The sequence below is a fragment of the Pseudoliparis swirei genome, chromosome 22 (genome assembly GCF_029220125.1).
Source record: "Pseudoliparis swirei isolate HS2019 ecotype Mariana Trench chromosome 22, NWPU_hadal_v1, whole genome shotgun sequence".
NCBI lineage: Eukaryota > Metazoa > Chordata > Actinopteri > Perciformes > Liparidae > Pseudoliparis > Pseudoliparis swirei.
In genome coordinates this window covers 18,219,069-18,236,882 of record NC_079409.1, presented here as the reverse complement: position 1 = coordinate 18,236,882, position 17,814 = coordinate 18,219,069, and the positions used below count along the sequence as shown (strand labels likewise).

The window sequence follows — 17,814 nt, the reverse complement described above, 5'->3', positions numbered from 1 at the left end:
AATGTGGTTTGGAGAGAGTGTGTGTGAGTGAGTGTGTGTGAGTGAGTGTGTCACTTGGGTGAGACTAACACCTGATGTGGGTTTGTGCTATTTAAAAACTAGTACAGGCTTTTCTTTTTACATGTAGGGTTCTCTTTTTGTTTCAACTACATGGTGAAGTCCCAACAGAGTAAGAAGTATCAAATAAATACCATCAACAGCAGATTGCTGTCTCATTTGTATTTACACTATGTCAAGCTTTTGTAGTCTTTTACACTCAACCATTTAACAGGTGACGTCAGTTAAATCACTGACGTTTAAGGACTTTGGTATTGGGCCAATGATCTGACTAGTACTGGGAGGAAAACTAGGGTTGATTTACTGTGGAGGTGATGAGGAGATTACTCACAGGTGTGTGTACAGAGCAAGGAGCGGATTGATGGCAGGTGTGTAAGTAGACTGCAGGGCCCGGGCTGATGGAAGGACAGGAAGGAACTCACTCCCACACACCTACTACACACAGTGACAAGCCTTGTGGGAAGCACTAAAAACAAGGGAGAAGGAAACACTAAGAAACAAGCCGAAGCACGGCCACGACCGTGACAGTGGCTTTGTCCATATATTACGTTGGGACTCATAGGTGTGTTATCAAAAAATGCAAAACGAGATTGATTAATTAATTTATTAATTAATTGTATTACTATTTAAACTTTTTTTGTTGCTGATGTCAAAACCTGGTTGCTTATGGCTTGTATGAGAAAGTGCCGAGATGTGTGTCAACCGTTGTACAGCAGAGATTCTTATGGCCTCCACGTCAAGTTGTCTATTTCAGCCCCTTTATTTCTAGCCTGCATACCTCCAATTAAAGATTATCGTCTGCTTTTTGCATCATTCCTTTTTCCTGGGACTCGAGCTAAAGGCGAGGTAGGCGAACCTTCAACCTGGCATCCCCACTGGATAGACGGGAGTCTGGGGGGAACTTTTCAAAATGCGGCAAAGTTGCAGTAGGAGCATCACATTCAACCTTTTCACCCGGGTACGATTGCTACTTCTAACAGAGGAAGCTTCTGGTCCTGTAAAAGGAACATTGCCAACAACAGGATTTACTAAGATCATTTAACTCTACTAGTTTCTCTCATACTTTGTTTTAAATTTCTTGTTTATCACCATATTTGTGTACTGTTATGTTAAAGTGGGATGCAATGCACAATAAATCATCTTAGCGGTATGAATCAACTTTTTAAAAACTTGAATTTACAATAAAATCCTGTAAGTCAAAACTCATGGTTACCCTCGACAAAACTACAAATGACGTATCATCCTTGACTGTCTTTTTTTCAAGGGTAGATCTTGGACGAACCCTCAATTGTGTTACGTCCCCTTCTCGATCTCCGGGATACGTGGGGGGACGAACACATGGCAGTCAAAAAATATGATAAAAGAGGTCAAAAGTAGGAGTATCGGTTTCAAATAAGATTCATTATCATGTGGTTGACACAAACTAAAGGTTCTATGAAGTGGGAGAAGTTCTTGGGATAGTTGTGGTTGTGCCAAACAAATATAAATTAGGATAACACAACTAGGCCTGGCTAACTACCTTTAGGAAAGAAACAAACAAAATAGCTTGACCTGCTTCTCTATCAAAGTGCTTTCAAAACAAAAGAGCACCAACCAATAGTCTAATGTTTCTAAACACAAACTTTCTACGTTAGTGCACAACTTTACAGGATATCCTACTATCCTCAACCTCCCACCACAAATTCCACTCTCGTGCCAATCACGGGAGCCCTCCCAGGGCTGTGTGCTCAGCCCTTTCCTGTTCACTCTGTACACACTGTAACATTATGAGGCATTCATTCTTCTCGAGCTCTATGTATTTAACATTCAAGCGCAAACGATCATTGTCTGCTGTATATTTTCCTCCTATTCACATGTCAAAAGGTACAAAGTAGTCTTACAGCAATAAAAAAATTATTATAAAAAAAAAACGTTCACATTCAGTAACATTTATTTAGCATGAAACAACTCATCCAACAAACACCAGATGATGCACTGCTATGCTATCATATCAATCTTATTACAATACTCACACAGCTGCTTAACATGAAACATCTTTTTTAGAATGTGTTTGGGGAACATTGTAAAATGTCACTAACTGGAGAGAAAAAAAACGATGAGGAAGGCAAACATGTGGCTTCTTCACTCCAAAGTTTTTTCAAACAATGAGAAGACAAGTCGTAGTCTTAAGGCGAAACCACAGCACTGCACTGTCACCTACTGGGCATAGGTTAAAACACACTTCTTAGGAAGTTGGTATTATAGATCCTTCTATTGCTTCTATATTACTGTTATTCTATACTAAGACAGTAGTATTGAAAGTTCAGGAAATTACCAAAAATCACAAATTCCTTAAATCGAATATTAATTGAAGAAACACTATTGACCCAGACATGAGATTTGATGGACATCCGATGGATTGGCATTTTACTTATTTCATCATTTGGTGTTCTGTAGTATGCTGTAAGAATGCTATCAGTTCAGGTCTCAAGCTAGAAAACAGTTTAAAGGCAATCTCAGGGAAAACCGCCTACAGACAGAAACAATCTTAATACTCATATACCGATGTACAGCACTCTAGTACAATCTAATATTTAGTCAGTTTACAATAAAAATGTAAAGTAAATGGGACAGTAGCGCTTGGAGAACAATGTTCCACAACAGATATACTACAAACAAACTATATCCCTGAGGATTATAAACTCTATTTCAGGGCCACTGCATTGGATAGCATTACCCTATTACATACATTTCTCCACAAATAATTTCAGAATGTTTGATTTGTTTTGCACACTGCAAACCTTCATGTTAATCTTTTTTCCTTTTTTCCCCAACTTTACTATTTTTGCATGACTAATAATTCAAAGGGTGTGACTCACGGAAAGGTTACATTCTCAGAAGGTTCTTACTGTGGGACCTCACATTCACCTGATTTCCTTTACATCAGCATTTACATATCACGCAATTAATCATTTGCTGGATTTATTGGTTCCACGTGCTGCTAAATTGTTCCCCACGATAACTGCTAACATCAATCTAACAATCAGCCCTTGTTATGCACTATCAAGTGGAAGTTAAGAGGACAAGACTAGTAATGATAATAGTGAATATTGTTACACATCTCAGTCTGGAAAACAATAGTTTTTCATAGGCCCTCAATAAAGACAACATTTTTAATATCAATGTATTAATGTTTTATTCTAATTACAATAAACAGAATATATCTGTCCCTTACTTGTACAAAAATACCTGAAAAGGTTACAATTAAGATTTATAAGCATTCAAATATTTACAGATTGAAGCAAAGCACATTTTAAAGACAGGAGCTCTCTCTTAAAGAAGAGATACCTTCCTGTTTTCTCTTTTGTATTCCCTGAAATACATCATAGTTAAAACATTTTATACATAGATATACGTTTGACTTTACTCATTTGTACAGCCACAGTAACTTGCATTGTGACAATATTATGAAAACACACGAGTCAAGATGATAATCAATCCATCTATCTTGCAGAATCGGGGCCAATTCACTTTCAACTCCAAAAGTAAACTGAAAGTGCGACGGAAAATAAAAACAATCACCTTTCGTCATAATCATTTGGAGTGCCGTTGTCTGTTTTTGAATTGAATGCAAGGTATTTGAGTATGAACGTTCCCCTCTGAATGGGAGCTTTGTCTGCCATTTGGTCCACATGATAGGCCTGGTTAGTGCAGAGACAGAGAGGTCATCACAGAAACCATCTGTGGTTGCAAATGAGTTGGTACCAAAACTGGCACTGTTCTCCACTGTCAGATATTTTCTGTACATGTTTTCAGCTTAAACAAAAGAACAAACAAGATTGTTATCTGTAGTCCGTTTCTGCTGCAAGGATTTTACCCGTGAGCAACCCGTTTACATTCATTTTTTGTTGAGTTTAAAAACGGTGGTATTCAAATCCCGATTCTTTTTTTTCCTCTTGTGTTTTCCTCATGTTCACTAATTAAATTACTTTCTGCCTTTTGCATTTAGAGTGAGTGAATATTTTGTTATACAAGCCAACCTGTTGACATCCGCTACCATTCAGTCAGTCAGAAAAAGATAATACGGTATCACTTTATAATAACTGCACGCTACGAGGCATTAGTTAAGTATAAGTACACATTTAAATAATTTTAAAGCATTCTTCCACACTATAAATGATGGATTCGCCATTTATAAATGAAGTATTATATAATGCACTAGTGATCAGTTATTATAAAGTGTTACCGAGCCATAGGACCAGCTAGAGACTTCTTTAGACCACTGCTGCCTCAAACATGACCAAATATTACAGAAACAAACAAACATGGTAACACCATATAATAACTGCACGCTATGAAGCAGTATATAATACTTCATTTACAAATGGTGAATCCATCATTTGTAAAGTGTGGAACAACGCTTTATGACTGATGAATTAAGTGTTGACATATACTTAAATAAGGATTCATAGCGTGCAGTTATTATAACGTGCCACCAATAACAATACTGGCCGTTTGAGGATGGTGCAGAGTGGGAGGAGGAAACTGAAACTCAAGGAACTTGGATTAGAATTTAAAAACAGCTTGCATCAGGATTTCAGTGAGGTCTCAATAGCTTAAGACGACTTTCCGCAACTACAAAATTATGTGTATTTTTATAATCCTGATTGCTCCAAACAGCCACACGTTGAATATTAGTGACAGAATCTCTACACGATACAATCGAATCCTACATTCATGCACATGATAAAAGCCTTCCTACCAAGTTAAGTTTTCGTTGAAAGGAGGTCGATGCTGTACCCCAGGCCTATTCAACTAGCGGCCCGCGGGCCGGATGCGGCCCGTTTGAGTTTAACTCTGGCCCGCAAGACTGCCTGCAAATCACTATAGCTTGGTAAGAAAAAATAAAACTGACGGACACGCCTCTTTTAGACATTGAGACATTGAGACCCCCCCCCCGTCAACAATCCTTTTCGGCTCGCGCGCACAACGCTCAGCTGTGATGCTCGCACAGGTGAGCATCGGGTGCTGATTTGATCAATATTCTGTGCGGCCCTCACACCCCCCGTGATTTTCTTATTCGGCCCACTTGCTACTTTAGTTGAATAGCCCTGCTGTACCCCATCTATTCATGTTGGCTCTGGTATGGTTGGACTTGCATGGAGTTATCGAATCCCTATTCATTGCAGTTTAAAAAAAGTATAAAAACACAATACCGTAATGTGTCTGTATGTGTAGGTGTGAGTGTGTGTGTGTTTGCAGGAAGGAGGGGTTTGCAGTTATTCATATATTTAAAAACATCTAATCTAACAAAAGATTTAACTTCAACGTAAAGGGCTTTTTTTCTCTTACATCTACATTTCTTTCTTCAAGGCAAGTTGTTTGAACAATGAATTATGAGAATGTTGAGGCGTACTTAATCTAGTTTACTGAAACATTTGTGGCTTTATTACTACTCTAACTCATATCTATTTTTCCTAGTTTATGTCACCACAAAAAAATTATGATGAGTACACTTGAGGCTTTTTAAGATACATGGGTTGGAAATTTTCACAGCGGATATTTTCTATAGATCTGGGAGAAAAGAGAACAGTAATGAAAAGGTAAAAAATAAGTTTTGTGTTTGTTTTGTTTACAATTCCATACATTCCACCTGTCATCTATTGGAATGACAATGATATCTCTACGGATGCCAGTGTGCATTAAAATATCACTCCATAACAAGTATAGATGAAGACAACAAATATTTGTGAAATAAAACAAACAAGAAAATTGAAATAAAACAATAGATGCTATGTCATGACAATAATAAAAACAACAATAATAATAATAATAAATCACACTGGTCAATCATTATGACATTAGAAAACAGAACAGCGCTGAGAAAAAGAAAAAAATCTTAAATGTTCAAGTAATCAGTCACATCCAGATAAATAAATAGATTTTGCTGCAACAATACTTCAAAAAAAGAAAAAAAGATTGAATCATTGCACCTTAGATAAATAATGGTGACCATGCACAGAGAGTCAATATGGTGCGGCTACTCTGCATCTCATCTGTTCAGTATAGCGTAAGATCACTTGCAGGTCATTAAATCATGGCTGTTGATGTTGCATCACCGGGACGTACAGATTTTTGCCTTGTTGCCTGCTGCCTGGTGACCCAACCAAAGCTGCATACAAAGCTTGGACTAAATCAAATTAGTCTTTACTTTTCTCTGTGAGATTTTAGAATAATGTCAGGTATAGTTCTGGAATAACGAATAATAAAAAAGAAAATGCACCCGTTTGTGGGGTGACATTTTAGGTTGATGGTATGAACGTTACCAGAAATACTTCCAATAACTTTGGGCATTTCCCTACGATGTCTTTCCAGAATTTGAGATTGCTGGGTTTTGCCTTTCATGCGTTTGAGTTTCATCCTGTCAGACATGATCAATAGGTGCGAAAGAAGTATCACCATCTCTTCAAAAAGAAATTAAAACAAAGTTATCCAGAGAAAACCTCCACTATAATAAATTACAGGAGCTCCATCTTAGAGTTGGTCAGAACAAAGGGTAATCCATTCAAACACTGTTTCGACTAAACTTGGCTGGCATTAGGACAACAGATTTTGTTGAAATGACACCGTCTGGCACAAAAAGGTTTAACCAACTCAATTTTGTAGATCAACGACATGAATGGTGTACGAGAGGCAACAGTCAATGAAAATGAAGGGATATTGGTTAAATGACTCAAAGTGAGCCCTGTAGCACTTATAGTACTTATGGTTTTTGCAGTCAGAAGTCTGAGTCCTAAAATTTCAAGTTTTTCAGCGACTCTGCTGACAGTGTATTTTCACTTTATCCAAACAGCAGGATGAAGAAATAGAAAGCGAGAGGCAGTTTATCATTTCAATACTCTTCTCTATTTATGTATTTCTTTCCCCACACTTCAGCAACAGCTATTGTTCATAGAGTCTGGCGGAATTCATAAAGAGATGGCGTGTAGTGGGCCGAAGATGCATATGTGAGACTATTAGGTCACAAGATACTTCCAGGCAGAAAAAGGCAGCATTATGCGGAATGTAATGCACATTACTATCAGTGTGGGGTCAGAGCACACTAAATCACGCTCCAGCCACATTATGTCTCACAGCGTCTCACTGACTTCCCACACGTACAAGTAGGAGGCAATTTGTAGGACATGTGACACCGAGGTAAAAAGTGGGTCCAGAACCAGGACAGATGTTTCCGACTCGATCGACTGTTTTTGGGCTGACAAAGACTATCATTTTCGTTTCCTTTGATTTCCTGTGACTTGAAATATCAGGGTGTCCTTCACTGTGCTGCGGTGAGGAAAACCAAACAAAAAGAATATACCCGTCATTGTCCCACTTCACTTTTTGCAACCGGGGTCATATTGCCTCTGCCTGTTGTAAACTACTGCATCTTGGTGCATTTCATAATTTCCCCCAAATAGTGAACTTTTTTCAACTTTACAATCACCAAAATGGTCTTCCAGGTTACAAACGTCCTCTAGTTTTATTTCTTTTAATTTCACCCTGAATAACACCATGGTTTGATAAATTGCTGATTCATTACTGTAGAAGACATGGGACACACTTTAAGGATATAGATCATGCAATAGAATAACATGTACAGAATTACCTTATTGCAGCTTATGTAAATAATGAAGACTTGCAAATATCCAGAATACAAAAAGTGGGCTTTAAAAATATATATTATTAAAGAGACTATTGATAGCAATACATAACTGCAATGAAGGTGTCATTAACAAAGGAAGCCTTTTGTGTTGAGAGATGAGCAAATGCATTTCTGTTAGGGTGGGCAAGGTTGCACATGATTGAAAAAAATACTTTGCTTTACAGTTCCAGATTTTGTCCTTCGCCATTTTCATCCAGGCAACTTTGACCTGACAAACTTCTGATGTTGCCCAAACCTCAAATTGATTCTAAAGCAACACTCTTTCTGGCGCCTCCAAATCCACATTGAATAATGACATGTCCTTACATGCCTATGACACGAGAGGGCGGTAGCACTCCTTCACAGCCAAGTCATGCACTGTCAAAGGCCACTCCTAGTTCGAGAAGTGCAAAACTAAGAGGCAATCGATTCTCAATCTACAGTATATCTTTGAGGACGTGTAATGACGTGTGAATGAGACAACAATTTGTTCTCGGGGAGCACAAGCACGGTCCAAACAAAAGCTTGAACTGTCCTGCTGATTGTCCAGCTGAAGGGAAACCTTCTACACGAGTAAATAAAACCTTGAGAGTCACTTTGACCAAGCTTATTGATGACTATGGTGAGCAAGATTGTGGAAGATTGTGGAACAGCATTGACACAAACGGCAGTGTTCATTTCCTCTGTCTTCTCTCTTCTTAACCAAGGAAACTCGTGGGCAAGTTGTGCATCCGACTCCTCGGACATCCAGGCAAACGGAGAAGACGAAAACAAATAGAACCAACCAACAGAAAGATTCCAATTGTTTTCGTTCATTTCTGGCAGTCAGGTCAAGTGATAGGGGTCATGGGGTCAGATGATCCGAAGATGTCATAAGGCCACGACGGTGCACGGGTGTTTGAGTTTGCAAGGCAGCACTCCTCTGTTGAGCTGGTAGAACTCCACCAGCTGAATCAGGTCAGTGAATTTGGTGGCGCCGTCATCAAAGCTGAAGAAGACTTGGCCGTCCTCTTCGCACTACCATTGTCAAAGGGACACACCACATGGAGAGAGAAAAGAAAGGAAAGAACATCAGACTTCTGTCAGAGCATATTAATGGTTGTACATGTTTAGGCTTGTCCGCAACGAATCACACGACCCATTACTACAACTGAAACACCGAGAAAAACACATACCGGTAGTATCTGGAAATGTTTGATTTTCTGGTGATGGCACAATGTGAGCACAAACGCCTTGGGGTTACTCTGACTGACTCTCAGCAGAAACAATCTGTGCAACAAGAGAAATATTCAGTTGACTTGATTTTATGGATGCTTTAAGGAAGAATATTACAAAATATATAATTGAACTTCTTTATTTGTGCTTTATTCAGTAAATAGGAAGACTGCATGTGTAAAATGAAGTTTACCCATCGACTTGTCCCTGCTGGTGGATAATGCGATGGGATTCTTCTCTGGTTATCCTGCCGTGGAACCACAACTGAGCGATGTGGATGACTGCGGAGACAATTTCAAAATACTTTTTTTTTTAAATACAAATTTCTCAATACATTTAATTTGAAGGGAAAAAAGATGTCAAAAAGAAGTTGACGGTCAACAATTTTGTAAATGACTTAGTGTTTACCTGAGCTAAGTGAAGAATGGTGTAGTGGACTGTGGGAGCCTAATACATTCATTCGTTGACTCCTCTTCTGAGAGAGATGCCGCAAACAGACACAACAACAGGGATTAGTTCATGATCTGGTGGTGTCGTCTCCGTATTTACAGTTTTTCTCAACTTATTTTAACAGTAATTACTGTATTGTAAAATGATTTCCTCACCTTAAATAGGAGCAACATCAACACTGTAATACAATTACTTAATTCTTGCGAACCAAATTTAAAACAGTCCCAATCCATTATGTTCAATCTAATTTATTTAATTCTCACTTTTCACATTTTGCCTGCTATCTTTTGCCTAAAAACATTAGAGAAAACATAAAAAAAACGAGATTGTGTCTTACCCTCCACGCATGTCCCTCCTCCATGGCAGCGCTCTGAGCTTCGACAGGGTTGTCAATCACCCTGCCTATCCTCCCTGAGAAATCCATCGCCACAAGGGAGTTCTCTGACACACTCCGCTACGGGGAGACAGAGATACACAGTCAGAATGTGGATGAACAGGCAGCAACATAAGTGCCAGGATGCAGCTGATGTCTCCTAGATTAGTTAGTTAGCTGTTCGTGGTGCGTACATCACACTGGTATTCCAGAAAAATCAGCATTTTGCTTATTTCAAAGATCTGGGAGTTATTGTTGATTTAGGTGTTTTTTTAAAGTTTTAAGGTGCTTTAACTGAATTTAAAACACTTACCACAGGTGCTGAGAAGTGTGAAAGTAAGGTTTTTCTTTGTAGGGGAATCTTATAATTCTGGTACAATACAATCCCATACTGTAAAGATAAAGAAACACACTGGTAAAGCAACACTATCAACATTCTTAGCGACCATGTTGTGCACAACATCGAAAACCGCAACATATTTGTTGTCATGCTGTTACCTTGAAAATCCGGAAAGCAGTAATCCAACAGGTCCTGCCCTGTTCGTCCTCCGCACACAGCATCCTCAACTCCTTCAACTCCCCTCGACATTTATTGGGCTGCGAATGAACAAAATCATAACACAGAAATTCACATTTCCACAAAGATAGATCAGTAAGCTTGTTTACTCTCGTTTGTTTTCAGCCTTGAGAACCACCTGTTTCGTAACAGCGGTTGCTTTCATGTTCTTTCAAGAGTTGAACAATTAAATTGTGATTTTTGTTATCATCTCTTTAACAAAAATCTTAAATATTCTTCACTGTGCTGCGGTGAAGGATATTATGTCATCATCACTACCAGCACTAACATTATAACTGATGAAAGTAACTGAATGAAAAAAAACTTGTTTTAAACTGGTTGCTTACATTTAATATATAAAACGTATATATTATATCCAATATGAATATGAAATGTCAGGTAACTACATCAATAAACCAGAACATCAGCCCTCACATATGCATGCCAACAGGCTTGTCAAGAGACTGGGAGCTGCATGGCTGCTATCAATCATCCTACACCTCATAACATGTCATTAGAAGTCTTCTCAGACTCACCTTGATACAGAACTCATAGTCTGTGGGTGCACCGTGCTGCTTTTTGCCTGAGATGACAGTGAAGATGTTGCTGTCTTCAAGGTCTGCAAGAAACTGTAGATGTCTGGGCTCCTAGATACAGAATTAATTAATAAGTCAGAACATCCCAGAGGGATACAGCCTGGAGGTAGACCTAAAGACATATGCACGGAGGCCACCATCAGTAAAAGTCTGATTCTTTAAAGCTTATTACGTTTAATTTGAAAAATGTACTTATCACTATATGCACTTGAATTATTTCTTTTAGAAATAATGACCATTGTTCAAAGTTAGAAACTAAATGTTAGAATATTTATTCTGTCTCTTGAAAAGTAGAAGTAGTTGTTACCTTTGAGGTTCCTTTTGTAGAGCAGTAGAGCCCTGAGCGCCGCAACAACATGTAAACTTTCTTCCATGACTTTCTCCCCACCTCCTTCACATACTGATACCCCTGGATCTCTGGACAGCTACTGGTTGCGAGGAAGTTCTGCAGGAAAGACATTGAGCATTGGATCATCAGCACGCAATAGTTCGGATGGATTTACTCTATAATGTCCTCCATCAAGGGCCCTCTGCCGGATCATATCTGAAGCATAGCAGACACCGAAAGAGGCATCACCGACGGGTGGCAATTATTTTTTGTAGATGAACACAATTTTATCTGGGCTTCTCTCATCGGAGCAAGACTGACAGCTGAGGGTTGAGAGGGGCGGCGGCTTGAATTCTTATACACCACGATCAAGCCAGACACTGTGCTATTGTCTGAAAAATCAAACGCTGCAGAGCCACGTTGAGGGCCGAAGAAGGTTGACATTGTCAGGTCTATATACATACACAAATATAAATATTCACTATATATATATAAAAATATATATATACACACACACAAGTTTTAAATGTTTTAAGCAGGGCCTGTGATGGAATTTTTTTTTTACAATTGTATATTCCAAGAAAAAAACAGTACATACATTAGATTAACCTACAGCGCATTCCTCTTGGAAACTATTAAAGACTATTATGTGTCGGAGTTTGCGGTTTTCATGTTTCACAAAAATATCACACCATGAAGTGGCAGGTAAAGTTATTATAGGCGATCTGGAATCTGGGGCTTGCGGCTGGAATGAAAACTCTTTTAGAGGACTCTTCAATATTTAAAACACATGTTTCCCAGTGTTTTGGAAAAATTCCACAATGGGCCTCATGCGCGAGCATTTTCCGTCATTTGCGAATCGCACATTCACACACGATGTTCATTCAAAGAGCTTTTATTTTCTGAGGCACTACACCTTGCTGCTTTGCGTTGACATATGCTTCTTGCAGAAATTGCAAATATTGCAAACACCTGGATGAACTTGGTTGAGAAAGCGCAGTGGTTTGGACATAACTTTTGCAAAGTACTTGTGTTTAGAATAAGTCAAACCCTGGGGATTCCAGACAACCCATTCATGTATTGACTCCTCTTGCGTAACGTCTACATGATCAGCAGGGGAGTTAAACGCTTTTTGCGAGTGGCAAGGATGAAGGGATGGATTCCACTTGTGGTTCTGTCTCTGACAGCTCCATTACTTGAAACAGGAGATAGCCAGACTGCATGTCAACCCTCCATCCATTAAGACCAAAGCTCTTCAACATGCAAAGGAATCTTTTTGTCTGGTCACCTCGCAGATTTTTTCTTTTCCTCACGTCTTTTGTAAAAACAGCGTATGGCCCTGTGAGCGGTCGTTGAGGCGGATAAGTAGCATGACACAAGTGTGTGAATTTGTGCTGTGCAAACATACGGTAGGTACGTGAGGAACTGTGTGTCCTATTCCTGACTGCTTAATTCCATCCGCCGTACGAGCGGGGCTTGTGGTGCGTATGCCGAGAAAGTCGTGTGTCAACACAGGATCAACGGTAGTTATTACTGCAGGCTCTGACGAGACACTCTGTCTGAGGGTCAGAGGTGAGGTATGTTATCTTTATTGTACAGTATGCGCCGTGTGCGTGTCAGGAAAAGAAAGGAGCGCGAGAGACGGACGGAGAAAGAGAGAGCAGTGTGTTTGAGTGCTTGCGCAGCATCTACCTGAAGGAGCTGAGATGGTGGAATCATACGATTGGTTTCCTGGCACCATGCGACCATTTGCTCCGGGAAAAATGTCTAGTGGAAGAAGAAGAAGAAGAAGAAGAAGAGACGGAGGCAGACAGAGAACATCAGTCACTGTGACAATAATTACAGGGTCGGAATGTGTGACAGAAATAAGATGGAACGTCATGCACATCTCATTTGTCAGTCAAGTATTTCACAACAATACAAAACGTGGAGACACTTTGCATGTCTTTCAGTCCATCTGAGGCAAGTGGCCCCTATTTAGAGCAAATACTACCAGTTTACCACGCTTTATTTGAACATCTCTTTTGAATTGACTGAGCCCTCAAAACATTAGGATATGTAATACTGCTATCCTTATAGTGGCCATATCTTTAACGGTTTCAAATCATTCTCAAAATGCAAGAACTAAATCCACCAGGAGCTGTATTTTGTATGTATTTTAAGAGGACAAAGAAGCAATTACCTGGGGGTTTCTGAAGAATTCATATTTGGCATAGTTCTTCCTGAAGAGGAATCTGCTGTCGCTGTTCATAGAGGCCTGGACCTGAACCACCAGCTCATGGTCTTCTAGACAGCGCTCTGATGTGAGACAATGAATGACGTTAGCAATTCTTTTACAATTTTCCTACAGCTACACCATTATTAATGTATGCTAGTTATGACACGTACATTCTATAACATGTTCTGTTAAAGGAGTGAATGGAAATATGTGACTGATTTATTCCTATCTGAACATACTGTAGTTTTAAGATTATGATCAAAACATTTTTCTCAATATGTCAGAAAAGCACAATGGACATTATGGTATGACGTGTGTAGATATCAGATTAGAAGAGCCCTTCTTTAAAAAAAAGAAAAACATACAAATGAACCTGAACAAAAAAACACTTACATTTGGTCTTCTTTATTAAACACCAATAATCTTATTTTCCAGAACAACAAGAACATGACATTAAAAGGGGCTGGGATTTCAGTAAAAGTGTGTCCTTGTATGGTCAGAGGTGCTGGAGTTTTATATCATGTGACTGCAATGCTAAAATTGGCCATGAGTCTCTCAATTCTAACAGCTTGTTATCTCCGTCTTATCTTTATTCAAAGACATTCTTCCTTTCCCCAGTATATCTACTTGAAATGCTTTTGATTCCCTAACTTTGTTCATCTGCTCTCTCTGTGAAATACAGAGATTTGACTGCACAACTTCATCTCACATATAATCATCATTAGCGAGTGTCCCCTCCTTCTACCTCTTTATCACCTCTGTCACGATCTCTTTTCATTTCGCCCGTCTGATGAGTCACTCATGTTGGTGACAGTGACTCCGCCGGCAACACAACCTCACTTTCCCAGTTGTTAACCTTTTCAGGGTGACAAGCAGAGGTCAGTGTCACTAATCTCAAAGGGCCATTTCATCCCATTCAGCAGCGCAGCGAGTGGGCAGCGCTGTACGGGAATAGGCTTCTATTCAAACACACTATTGTTCGGGTCACTCTGAAACTTCTATTCTTGTCTACCACCCAACAACATGCACACGCAAGGAGTATGGTGGCACATGGACGCACAGCAACGAGCACTTCATTAATGCCCGTGTCTAAAATGTCCAAAATATAATTTGGTTGTATCCACAGGTGCACACATTGAAAAACCAACAATGCAGAATCACTCTGGTCACTGGTTCTGTCGTGGCAAATGCATACATCTTCAATGTGAACAGTCAGCACGGTGCTGCTGCTGCTTCATCACATCTCATTTTCTGAAATGACCAAACATAAAAAACGAGAAGTAGTTATTCCAGACCGGAAAATAATATGGTTGCAGTACAGGTGCGCCAGAGTAGAAGAGAGTCTATAGATTGGTTACTCCGAGCCAGAGATGATGTAATGTACAACCAGCCAACCTTACTGCATTTGGCAACATTGTGTTGGCAGCATGATGAGAAATGTAATCAGATCAAGATGTATGGTGAAATATTATGTTGGAGCGTTGGGGGCTGCACTTTGAATAAAGCCATATATTTTCGAAAGGTTTCCTTGTGTGACAGCAAAACAGCCAGCAATATATTGACACAAGTTGTCAGTTGTAACAGCAGGTTTGAAGTGTTTTTACATCTGTTTTTCACCATGTCTTTCACTACCAGGCACACTGCTCTATATAAAACTACACCCCCTCTTCTCCCACATCTGTTAAACTGTAAAGACACGCGCACGGAGCACAGGCTCAACTTGTCTTCCATAAGTGCTTTATAATCGCCCTCTCCTCGGGGGGAGGTTGAGTTTTCTAACGTTCAGCTGACCACAGCTTTCCAAACTTACTGTTATACTGCCAAGTCTAACACAAAATCACCCCGGACAGAAATGCATAACTCTCTTCCTTCTTAATGGAGCAACAAGTAAGCAGAATCCTTCATCAACCCAGATTATAGAGCTTCTCTTTTGAATACCGCTTCCTACTTTTTAAACTCTCTCTCAGTCATTTCAGTGCCACATTTGGAGTTCAAGAATATCAAAACGAATATCAAAATAAATGAGTGTGCAGGTTTTGTAGTTTTTAGCAAATGGCAGCGAAATTTCCAAGCTCAGCGAGCGACAATAAAATACCTCTTAAATCTCTCAAGCTATGTTTACTTCTAAATCTATAAACATTGGACCTGTACTACATGCTACAGCTATATTGCCAACGATGGAAAAATGGAAAGTAACATTTGAATCTGTGAAATCAAACTACATAGAACTCTAATCCTCATTTCATCATAATTTTTACCTTTTTACACTAGATTAGTCCCGAGTTCTCTGCCTGTTGCAGTGAGTGGTATCGGTGGTATCAGGTATTCAGGGCTAAATAACCGTTAACATGAAAAATCGCGTAATAAACTCTTTATCAATCATTTCATCACCTCTCTGCCGTTTCATTTATTGTGCTGGATCGATAACATTACACAGTTTCTGACACTGACAGCAGCACAAGGCGGCAAAGGTTTGGTTCCAGTGTTCGTCAGTTACATATCTACATCTCCTCATCTGTAAACCTTCAATCTTCACCTTGTCTTCCCTAAGCTTCTCATTCTCTGGTTTCCACTCAGAACCGTTCCTTCCCGATTTGAGGGGGGGGGGGGGGGGGAAAACATCAAAATTTAATCTTCTCAAATTGTTCTCTTTTAACCTGCAGTCAATAAAAGAGCTGATTCCGAGCAGTCTCATGACATCTTGCTTTCACTATCCTGTCCTCAGCTGCATCAACCATGAACTTTTCTTATCACCACCAACACCAAATAAAATAACTTAGTAATGCTCAAACAAGTGTCAAGATGAAGGCTTCAGGGTTGTATTGTTTATCAATTGCCGTGTTTGTTTCATTTATGACAGTTATGCCGGTTCCTCGAGAGTTATCGGTAATATTTAATAAGGGCCCCTTGGAAAGCCTGTCTCCACTGATACTAATTCTGCTGTTTGCTTGTTCAAATATACATGTTTATATTCTGCTTCAAGGCCTTACAGCTTTACACTGAAACTGAACTTTTTGAAATCAGCCCTATATGATTCCTTTAACTGAGAGCACAACATACCTGCAATTAGCATCAGATTTTATTGTAACAACGTTTAGGTTTAGTTTACACTCTTCTCTTCCTACAGTCCGATCTGTCCTGCAAATACACGTGCATACAACTCAGGCATCTTGGAAGTGCTTTTCTTTTATCTTAACTTCCCGATGTCCCTGCACTACTGAGTTAGAGTATCCTTGGCCTGTCAGTGCTAAAGTACCTCTGACCTCATCTCCAATGCATTGTCTATTTCGCACACCAGCGGATCAATACGTTTCACTGACACACTTTTCAGCGACAAGCCGCTCAAGGTGTGTGTGCTCAATATGCGTGTGCTCATTGTGTGTGTGCTCAATGACATTTCCCTTCCTTGTTGGCACGACACCGCACCGCTTCAGCAGCCTTCCACACAGTCGCCGTGTTGTACTTGATCAGATCAAGGTACGTTATTGCTCTGTGAATGCATACACTGTATTGTATGTGCATTAACTCATCCTTGAACACATGCCTGCGTGAGAATATGAACTGTTTGTCTTTGTATGCATGCCAACATGCATGTGTGTCAATGCACCCGTGTATGAAAGTGATCGTATTGAAAGTCTCGGCCCAGTTTCTGTGTAGGTTTGCGAGTGTGTGTGTGAGTGCCCTTTTCATGTGTGTGTATGTGAACGAACAGTGCCTCTTACCTAGCCCGAGCAGCGGGTGGTGTTCAACAAGTGCCCAACTGTTGTCGTCCACACAATGGCTTTTATAAACCAAGAGCTGGCACAGGTCCCTTGCTGTCATGTCGGCCGGGATCTCCACAACTTTACACATGCCGTCTTCACTGAAGATCTTCACAATCTGCGAAAAGAAAACGTGTTTGAGATCAATCGTAAGAAACAGAGATAATTTCAAGGTAGTTTGGTCAACGAGAGACTGAAGGACGGAAGGCCTTCAAACCAGTAATGCGTGTGCTCTTGATATGATAAAATGAAGATAGACCTTTCCAACTGCAAAGTATACATCAACAATAAGATGGTAGTTTAAATCTTCATTTTCATGTAAACCCCTCCTAATTGTGATAAAGTAATTTAACACAAACTATTTTTGAAAACCTAATAGATGGGTGAAGCCAGCAATTTTCTTCAAACAATAGCATCGTATTTATCATATAGCGGCCCATACACTATAACATACACAGGCCTGTAATTATAGCACACAATAGAAAAGAATAGACATTCAAAACTATGTAGCAATTGTGGTGTGAGAAATCACAGACAAGCATTTCTTAGAGCAACTTGTTGGTGTAATATAGAAGCAAATATACTATAGTGCATGTA

At 39.6% G+C, this 17,814-nt stretch overlaps 1 protein-coding gene across 3 annotated transcripts in view; it reads right to left on the bottom strand.

Annotated features, from left to right (window-relative positions):
• Positions 1-8,532: 8,532 nt before the first annotated feature.
• The window catches only part of LOC130212551 (growth factor receptor-bound protein 10-like), a 61,077-nt gene continuing 51,795 nt past the window's right edge, over positions 8,533-17,814 (bottom strand). For 2 of the 3 annotated variants that reach the window (XM_056443536.1, XM_056443539.1), the window contains 12 exons: positions 17,179-17,335; positions 13,421-13,536; positions 12,931-13,005; positions 11,218-11,355; positions 10,851-10,961; positions 10,257-10,355; positions 10,072-10,149; positions 9,723-9,839; positions 9,344-9,410; positions 9,129-9,216; positions 8,896-8,989; positions 8,533-8,737 (listed from right to left, as the gene is read on the bottom strand). In XM_056443536.1, the coding sequence (XP_056299511.1) occupies positions 8,591-8,737; positions 8,896-8,989; positions 9,129-9,216; positions 9,344-9,410; positions 9,723-9,839; positions 10,072-10,149; positions 10,257-10,355; positions 10,851-10,961; positions 11,218-11,355; positions 12,931-13,005; positions 13,421-13,536; positions 17,179-17,335 (1,287 nt within the window). In that variant the 3' untranslated portion in view covers positions 8,533-8,590. The remainder of the gene's footprint in view (positions 8,738-8,895; positions 8,990-9,128; positions 9,217-9,343; positions 9,411-9,722; positions 9,840-10,071; positions 10,150-10,256; positions 10,356-10,850; positions 10,962-11,217; positions 11,356-12,930; positions 13,006-13,420; positions 13,537-17,178; positions 17,336-17,814) is intronic. The other variant, XM_056443538.1, reaches the window with a different exon arrangement.